General features: G+C 33.7%; 1 protein-coding gene across 1 annotated transcript; it reads right to left on the bottom strand.

Annotated features, from left to right (window-relative positions):
- Window positions 1-3,899: 3,899 nt before the first annotated feature.
- Window positions 3,900-9,441, bottom strand: GCK72_012744 (uncharacterized protein; the record flags this gene model as incomplete). The annotated part of the gene is made up of 5 exons (XM_053729365.1): window positions 3,900-3,950; window positions 4,045-4,257; window positions 7,162-7,287; window positions 7,336-7,580; window positions 9,096-9,441. The coding sequence occupies 5 exons, from the start codon at window positions 9,439-9,441 to the stop codon at window positions 3,900-3,902; spliced, it is 981 nt and encodes a 326-aa protein (XP_053584137.1).
- Window positions 9,442-9,885: the final 444 nt, after the last annotated feature.

The raw sequence follows: 9,885 nt of genomic DNA, 5'->3' as shown, positions 1-9,885 counted from the left end.
AATTTCTATAGAAATGTACTGAAAAACTGCACGACTAGGAGCAATTTTTGGCATTTTGAGGTCTCATAACTTGCTTCTGAATTTCAGACTTAGTTCAGAAAAGACAATTTTCTCTTTTTCCTGGTTTTCAGATTCGATTCATATCGAAAAATCTCTAATTTTGGAATAGTGGTGCCCTAATTTAATGATAAAGGTATGTCCACTTTTAGGAATTAATTCTAGAACATTTATTCAGTTTTATTTAGTTCAAATGGAAAAATAACGCTGCTTTCCTGTATTTTCATTTGGATAAACAAATGTGAACGGAGATACAATAAGCGTTTTGTTTTGAATTCGTGTACAATCTCCCTGGAAATTACGAGAAGCTCGCATCTTCTCAAATATTTCTATAATTTTTTTTATTTCGATTCATTTCTTCAACTTTTCAAATTTCAATAAAATCACCCATATTCTTCAACTTTAACGTGACCTCTTCCAAACTCCTATTTTTTTGGATTTCATGAAACGTTAAATTTCCAAGACCAACGTGACACACTCCCAATTAAAACTGAAAAAAAATCGAAATAGAGATTAGAATCGACGAATAGAATCTGTTATCGATTCCACGAGCTTTCAAGCTGGTCGTTCGTTTTCCCAATAGTGCAATATATGGTGAGTTACTGGAGAACCATGGGAGTCCATTTCAAAGTACATAGAGCAGTACACGGAGATGAACTTCAGAAGATATACAGTGTCCGACAAAACCAAAGGTTCACTTTTCCAGTTGAGTTTTCTCGCGATTTGAGAAGTTGCAAGAAAATTGTCCATGGACAAAAAAAGACCCCTTAAATACTCTAAAATGTAAACAAGATTACATTTGAACACCTATCATTCTACTCAAAATATGATGAAAAATGTTGAAAATGGCCACTTGCAAACGCGACAAAACTATAGGTTCACCCCAAAAAATCAAAAATTAAAAAAATAATTTTTTTCAGTGAGTGAATCAAAATGTTCTTTTATCAAATTTAGAATCTTCGTCGAAAATTAAGCTCCTTAAATACATTTCTAAAACATTTTCAGTTAAAAAATTTTGAGAAAAATGAGGATTTCTGGAAATTCTCAAACCTCTTCGTTTTTCATTTGTCTCGTCCATATAAGTTTTATCTAGCATCCCATTTTTGTTCTTACAAATTGTGATATCTATGCGGTAGAGTTTAGTATAGCTTTTTTGAATATTTGACACTTTTTGAACAACTTTGGTTCAGAAGAGTCGAAAATTTTTTGAAATTGGGCACGCACTTACTCTGAAATTTCTTGATATTTTTCATTTTATCTAATTTTTTCGGCTTGTAATACACAGAATTGGTCTTATTGTTCACTTTTTTAACATTTTTCCTAGAGTAGCTTTACTTTAAATTAGCAAAAAAGTAGCAAAAATAGTTTTTAGATCAGAAAAGTAGACGCAAAATCACCAGCTCATTCAAAATGTGTTCAATGAGCAATGATGGTAATATTCCAGGATACAAAATATTAATCATTATGTGTTCGTTAGGTTTTTAGAATTAGATTACCGCCGCGACAATTTTCAAAAGTGCTATAAATTTTCCTCCATACGATACAGTTGAAAATTCATGTTGCCTGTTTTTTATTAATTTAAAGTAAAGCTACTCTAGAAAAAATGTTTAAAAAGTGAACAATAAGACCAATTCTGTGTATACAAGCAGAAAAAATTAGATAAAATGAAAAATATCAAGAAATTTCAGAGTAAGTGCGTGCCCAATTTCAAAAAATTTTCGACTCTTCTGAACCAAAGTTGTTCAAAAAGTGTCAAATATTCAAAAAAGCTATACTAAACTCTACCGCATAGATATCACAATTTGTAAGAACAAAAATGGGATGCTAGATAAAACTTATATGGACGAGACAAATGAAAAACGAAGAGGTTTGAGAATTTCCAGAAATCCTCATTTTTCTCAAAATTTTTTAACTGAAAATGTTTTAGAAATGTATTTAAGGAGCTTAATTTTCGACGAAGATTCTAAATTTGATAAAAGAACATTTTGATTCACTCACTGAAAAAAATTATTTTTATAATTTTTGATTTTTTGGGGTGAACCTATAGTTTTGTCGCGTTTGCAAGTGGCCATTTTCAACATTTTTCATCATATTTTGAGTAGAATGATAGGTGTTCAAATGTAATCTTGTTTACATTTTAGAGTATTTAAGGGGTCTTTTTTTGTCCATGGACAATTTTCTTGCAACTTCTCAAATCGCGAGAAAACTCAACTGGAAAAGTGAACCTATGGTTTTGTCGGACACTGTACCTCAGAAAAGAACTCATTCTGCCAATTTCAGGTATAGTGGCTACTGGTCAGAGGGGTCGGGAAGGAAAAATTCCTTATCCGGAAGTCATAAGTCGGAGGTCGGAATTCCCAACAACACCGCGGTGAGGAGCGACGGCATGACGATCGATAGAGGACATTTCAGAAATAACAGCAAGTTTCCCACTTTGGCCCCGTTTGTAGCCTAATACCTTCTCTCTTCCATCTGATTTGAAAGCTACCTAATTTATAGCTTGAATCATGGTACCTAGAACGTAGATCATGCCTCTTATCAAAACACTTCCAAACTTATAATCGAATATAACAGAAACTTTGTAACATTGCTGTTACAGTTGAATTCAATAATTAGCCTCGTCCAAGTTCAGTATTAGTTTCCAAAAATAGATAGTTATCACAATCCTTAAAAAAATAACGTTTCAGCTCATGCTTAATAGATTTTAATATTTTTTTCTTTCAGTAATCCAGACAATTATTGGTACAGATGGATATGCTGCAGTATAAACTTTTGAAACGGCCGTTTTCGCTACGATTGTTAACAGTATATGCTTCATCAGGCTCTGATTTTAATCATACAGTCATCTCTACAAATATGTATGTACTTTTTATTTTTCGAAGCTGAAAAATAGACGTTGTCTTTTTTGGATGAGATATCGAGATTCTGTTCGAGCTCCAAGCATGCTTTGCTCATTTTCATCTGAATAGAAAACTGAAAAATACTGTTTCTGTTCTTCTATTTGTTATTTTCCTGTTCCTTGTTTTTAGTTTACACCGGTAATGGTTTGGAGAAGTAATATTTATTCATCTGTTTAAGGCTTCCATTCGGTTCAATTTTGGCATATTCGACGACAATTTTTTGAAAAAGACGTCGGCTGAAAATTGACACTTTTCCAGACGAAAATGATAAAAATGAAAGAAATTAGGAATAATTGAAACAGAGTTAGTACTTCCAAAAATTCTTGATACCAAGTTTTGCTCATAGTGCAATTTTCGTATGACATAGCGCACTTTTCACAAATTGAATTTCTAACGTAAACCGTTTCTGGCATAATTGTTTGTTCGATGTAGTAATAATTGTCAGTTATTGAATTACTGTTTTCCTAATCAATTAAATGTTTATAAATCTCTCAAAAAACACTGAACAGAAATACAAGTCTTGTTATTTCGATTTTCAAAAATCACGGGAAATCAGTCAAATTTTTCATAATGAATCATGTTTTGACCTCATTTTTATTGCACTTTTCACAAATTGAAATGCGTACCGGTCGGCTCGGTCGGTCGGCGGTCGGGCCCATCCCGGCCGAACCGAATATATGCCGTGGTCCCGTTAGAATATATTCATGTCCCCTAAGATTTTTTGGTTCCTAATGGTAACTGTACTGATGTGAGACAATGTCACTTGTACGAGAGCAACATGAAACCACGTCCAATAACTTGTTATGCATTAAAGTTTATTAGTGAAAGAAGCGAAACATAATTTTTGTGAAATAAGTTCAACTGTTACAGTAAAAACTTTTATTAATTGAATGCAAAGCAAAAGTAGTTCATTTATTGGGATCGGTAAAAATTGCAACTGAATCAGATTCTTGATTGTGAAACAGTTTTGACGGTGCTGCCATCTTCGACTTTCTGAAAAGCGGCAAACATTAGGATACTATTGAATTGAAACATTTCTCAGTTAGTTTATGAATTTATCGAAACAGTAAATTTTCCTCTCACTCACCTGTGACAATACTCCAAACACAATCTTCTTGTATTCCCTTCTGATTGTGCTATTCATTGTCATATAAATGACAGCTGGACATGCGTGATTAAATGCCCAACATATTTGTGCGAATATGAGAACTGGTGGGGACGGGGTGACATAGACAAGAGCATTGTAGACAAGAGCAACTCCCGTATTCCAGAAACAGATGATAGAGCATTGAATGAAGATCTGAAAGTATGTAGGTTAAAATTTTTTCGGGGTTTCAAAAAAAAAACTAGAAACTGAGCTACCTCCAGTTTTTTTGTGCTATTACGGAAGTAGGACTAATTCGATGTTTAATAAATTTGTCAACTATACAAGTCATTACTGTTCCAGTAAGATGAGATTCAGAAATTGATTGACATTTATTCTAGTGGCCCAATTTTTATAATTTGTATTCTAGCTAATATTTAGTTTTCATTTTTCAATGGAAAAAGAGCGCAGAATTAACCAACTGACTATTTAACACATCTATATTTTATATAAATCGAAAACAGAAAAAATCGATTATATCTTGAAGCTGTAAATTTTCGCTAATTATCTGTTCCCATTAAAATAACAATTTTTAAATCAAAAGATAGGTCCTCTGTCGTTCATATTACTAATATCCAGCAAATTCAGCTTCAAATGAAACATATCTGATACAGTAAATTTTATTGATAATGAGCATAGTTAAAATAATTTTCACTCGTCAGTTATTATTCCCAACAGAAAGAATTTCCAACAATCAATCTCTGCGAAAATTCTACTCTACGTGAATATCAGAATAGTGAAATTACGAGAAACTGACCTACCTCATTTTTTTGTCGATATTTGGAAGAAGGAAAAACTCGGTATTTCAATGGACAACAGAGTGTTCATGACACCAATTTTGGGCATCGTACAAAACATTACTGTTTCAGTAAGATGAGATTCTTTCGACACTTCGTAATTGATTGGTACGTTTCTTTATTCATCTACATAAATCGAAAACAGAAAAAAAGGTTACATATTGATGCTCTCAATTTCAGAAAATCACATGTTTCCATCAAAAAAAAATTTTTATACCAAAATATATGTATGTTCTCTGGAGTCTAATGTCATATAAAAAAATCTGTTTCAAAAAAAAATTTTCTGTTACATTTTTTTTCTGTTTTTCCAATTAGATCACACTTAGGGTAGTGAAATTCTACTTAAATTTTTGGTGTTCTTATTCGCGGCACTATTGTTTCAGTCAGCACAATGACGTGTTTTACCATAGTTACGTAGCAGTATTTGTTGGTTATAGTTTCAATACAGTGTTAACGACACTCGAAATATTTAGTTACTGTGAAAAAATAAAGTTTGGCCAAGGATTTTCAACTTTAGGCATGACAAGTATTAGGGTCACCTCACTATTTGGAAAAGAGAATTAAATAAATTTGTGAACTACTAGTTTTTTTCAGTAAGAAGAGATTCTGCCGCGACTCCGTTACAGAAGTTGATAGGAGCAAACAGGCAAAACCCGATTTCCATAATTTGCATTCTAGCTGATAGTTACCATTTTTTAATGAGAGGGATCACAGAATTAACCAATTGACGATTTAACACATCTCTATTTCATCTGAATCGAAAACAGAAACAATCGACTACATCTGTCAATTTCAGAGCACTTCAAAATAACAATTTTTAATGCCACACAATTGGTCCTATGTCATACTAATGTCAAGCAAATTCAGCTTTTTAAAAAACTTTTCTGCTACAGTGAATTTTAATTTGATAATGATTATAGCTAAAATAATTTTCAATGGCCACCAGAACGAATTCCCAACAATCAATATGTGTTACATGTTTAACTGTCATTAAGTTTCATATAAAACACTAGTTAGATCAGTGAAATTCTATTTAATTTTTTGAAGTTTTTTACTAAGCATTACTGTTTCAGTCAGCACAATGATGTGATTTCCATTGTTACGTAGCAGTATTTGTTGATTACAGTTCAGTGATAATGCTACTGGAAATATTTAGTTAACATTCAACGAAGGCGGAACGTTTAGAGACATTTTTATAAGACAATTTTATTTAAAATTTCGCTGTTAAGAGCTTCGAAAATGGTTATGCTTGCGTTAAACTTTGTTGTTTTTTTAAATGAGACTGATAGCTTTGCTGAAAAAAAACTTCAACAACTATCAATAAATTCGAGACGGCGAGCGAACAAATTTTTCAAGCTGATATATTAGACGAGCAAATTCGTTACAACTGCGCCCCGCCGCAAACGAGAGAGTATCGGCGAGAGACGCAGATTTTTTTCTCGCGCCAACAATTATTTTCACAGTTTTTGACCTATTTTCATTATTTTTCGAAAGTTTTTATGTAATTTGTTCTTAAAAACAGCGAAAATAGGTCAAAAATGGTAAAAAAATTTGTTCGCGCGAGAAAAAATTCTGCGTCTCTCACCGATACTCTCTCGTTTGCGGTGGGGCGCAGTTGTAAGAGGGGGTGGGCCGCTAATACTCTAGACAGAAAGAGGAAGGCGGAATAAAAATTTTTCAGCGGAAAGTGGAAGGTGAAATTTAGGATTAACCAACAACACTTGTCATTTTTATCTAAATCGAAAACAGAAAAAAACCGATATTACATCTTGAAGCTGTCAATTTCAGCGAATTACGTGTTTCCGTCAAAATAACAAGTTTCAATTCCAGAGGATAGATTCTCTATGGACTAAGGTCGTACTAATGTCAAGCAAAATCAGTTTTTCAAATAAAACATTTCTGCTACAGTAAATTTTCATTTGATAAGAATCATAGTTGAAATAATTGTCGTTGGTCAGCTGTATTAATTAATTACTTCCAATAGAAAGACATGTTTGACAGACATTCAGTTCCAAAAACACTAGTTAGATTAGTGAAATTCTACTCGATTTTTTGAAGTTTTTTACTCGCAGTAAAAATGTTTCAGTCAGCACAATGACGTGTTTTACCGTAGTTACGTAGCAGTATTTATTAGTTACAGTTTCAATACAGTGATAATGCTACTCGAATTATTATGTTACCATTAGACATGCTACAGTGTCATGTATGTATACTCCTTGACACTTTTCCCCAATAGAATCTGTTTCCGCCAGAATGCACTCACCGCTCTCGATGCCTTTGATTTTTGTCCTTGTGCCAATTTTTTGACCATGAAGAAATAAATAGAGAACAATGTGAAAATACAAGCAAGGAAGATCCAGTTATTATAGGATTGGATTGGGTTCTCGTACTGAAATCTAGGTATTTAATTTCTGATGAAAGGTAACCAATGTTTTACCATTTTATCCGCTGCTGTACTTGGAAATTCCTCCGACAAAGGACTTGCGATCCATGCCATTATAGCAGAATTGTAGCATACTGTCGGTGTGAAAACATACATAAAAGATCCATAAGAGAAAATGAAGACGATGGAGGAGTAGGCGAGTTTCTTCTCGATAGCATCTGCATACTCACGGAATGCAATACTTATGACACGGTTGGCAAACAGGGATACGGTAGCGGCACACGCCATGCACCATGTTACTGGAAAATACGGGTACAGTAACGTTTCATATAACGTTATTTCCGGAAAACAGTACTATAATAACTAGATGTTTATCAGATATGACACTAAAGTTTTAGGGTGAGTTAGAAACCAATGATATTTTTAAATACAGTTTCAAAATAATATCAAAAAGGGACATGAAATGATGTTCTTCAATGTTGATGAAGCCGATATTTTTTCCAAATCAAATGAGTTTTACATAGTCATGATGTATCATTTTGGTCCTAGCACTTACACCTTACACAAACATTTCCGCTGAACATGTATGCACAGGTGAGGACTGAAATTAAACGCGCTCCGCTCGACTTGGAGGCAAATTCAAATTTTAATCTTTTCAATTCGCAGTTTCGTTGTGACATTTTGATACGCGGCTTAATCGACTTCTGTTTTAACATATTTATGTCAGTTTTCTCGCATTATTGGTTAGTGTCGTGGGTCTTTCAAAGATCAATTTCACAAAAAAAGATTAAAGTTTTTAAATACATAGATTATTTTTAAATTTACGCTAAAATTTTTACTGATTTGAGCAGAGCGCGGTTGATTTTAGTACTACCTGTCAGAACCATGTTCCAGAGTTGCATGGAAGTAAACTCGGAAGTTAGACGGAAGTGAGTTTTATTTCGACAATATTAAACGAACAGCAAAAATATGAAGTGAATGCGATGATGGCATTACTACCTTTCGAGCATAGAAAATTCCAACATTTTACTTATCCCCTACCAGTAGACCTGAAAAAGTCTTCACTTCCGACTTCCGACTTCCGAGATATTCCGGGTTTCAAAATCAGCTCTTTTTTCAAGTCTACTGGTAGGGAATAAGTAAAATGTTGAAATTTTTAATGCTCGAAGGGTAGTAATACCATCAATACAACGTATTCACTTCATATTTTTGCAGTTCGTTTTATATTGTCGACTTCCGAGTTTAATTCCATTCAACTCTGCCATGTACGTAGTGAGCCACACGAAAAGAAAATGTATTTAAGGTAGAGATGAAACACTGTTTTGAAACAAGGTAATTATCACAAAGTTTTTAGCATTTGCTGCGTTTGCTAATATCGGTAGTTCGCAAATAGGAAGTAAATTTTTTCGCAAGTATTCAAAAACTCAAAAAGGAAAGATTGTAAAGTTCACGGAAATCAGAGGAAATCAGATTTTGGCCTATTTTCTGTCGTTCTAGACCATTTTTTCATATATTTCTGTAATATATCTCTTCATAAATTTCACAGTTATGGAATGGCGTAAGTAGGAAGTAACTTTCCCTCTCCAGATGTCGGAAGTTGGAGTTTGGATGCCGGAATTCCATGCAACTTTGGTACACACAGGTACTTCCAAAGTGAGAAGTGGTTTGGTGCGTTATAAAATTTCAACGCCTGTCAATTGTCAGTACTTTGTCAATATACAAATTTTCCGCTGTTTCATGTTTTCTTTAATCGTATCACAATTTTTAACTGACATTTCCCACAATTCCCAGAAGAAGTCCATTTCGTCACTTACCCAGCGCAATCCCACCAGCCAAATAAGTGAACGTCGGGTACATACAGAAAACCGATCCAAGAATAAGCAGTGGTCCAGTAATCAAACAACTGCAACACGTGGCACTCATATCAATTGAGATGAGTACGACAATGATTTTATAGCAGGCATGTTTGATTAAGTTGGTCTTGAAAATGATGTAGACAATAGGCAAGTAGATCAACTCAATGCAAGTTCCAAAAATAAGCAATGGGTTTCCAAGCCATGGACGTTTGACTCCAGTTGCCTCCCATTCTTCGAAGGACTTCCAGGAGCAATTGTAGTATGGAATAGCCTCGACACTACCGTACTCGATGAGACGATTCATTGCATTCTTTTTTTGGAGAAAAGAGAGTTTTATATGTATTCTGATGTGCGTCAACACCTCACTCGTCATCTTTTTCTAGACAATTGTTTCTTTGTTTTATTGTCTTAATGTTAGGTAATGTTTTTTGCTAGAAACGGCATCGGATTAGGTTTTAGGAATGCGGGGATTAGGTTGGATTTCTTATAAAGCATAGACAAATGATGATTTCTGGTTAGGAGGGGGTATAGAATAAAAGGCAATACAGTATGAACATAACACAATTCGAAGTAAAGAATTCTTATTTTTTATTTTTCATTCTGAGGATTAGCCGTCATGTTTATATTGAGTTATAATTTTTTTAGGTAATCCGTTTGTTTTATTTTGGGTTTGTATATCAGGATTCGAAGATGCTCTAGGTGAAGGGGAATTTTTTGATTTTACATGTCAATCAAATTTTGTATTAAA

This window comes from Caenorhabditis remanei, chromosome IV (genome assembly GCF_010183535.1).
Source record: "Caenorhabditis remanei strain PX506 chromosome IV, whole genome shotgun sequence".
NCBI classification, from domain to species: domain Eukaryota; kingdom Metazoa; phylum Nematoda; class Chromadorea; order Rhabditida; family Rhabditidae; genus Caenorhabditis; species Caenorhabditis remanei.
The sequence above is the reverse complement of the archived record's forward strand: the minus strand, read 5'-3'. Positions and strand labels throughout refer to the sequence as shown.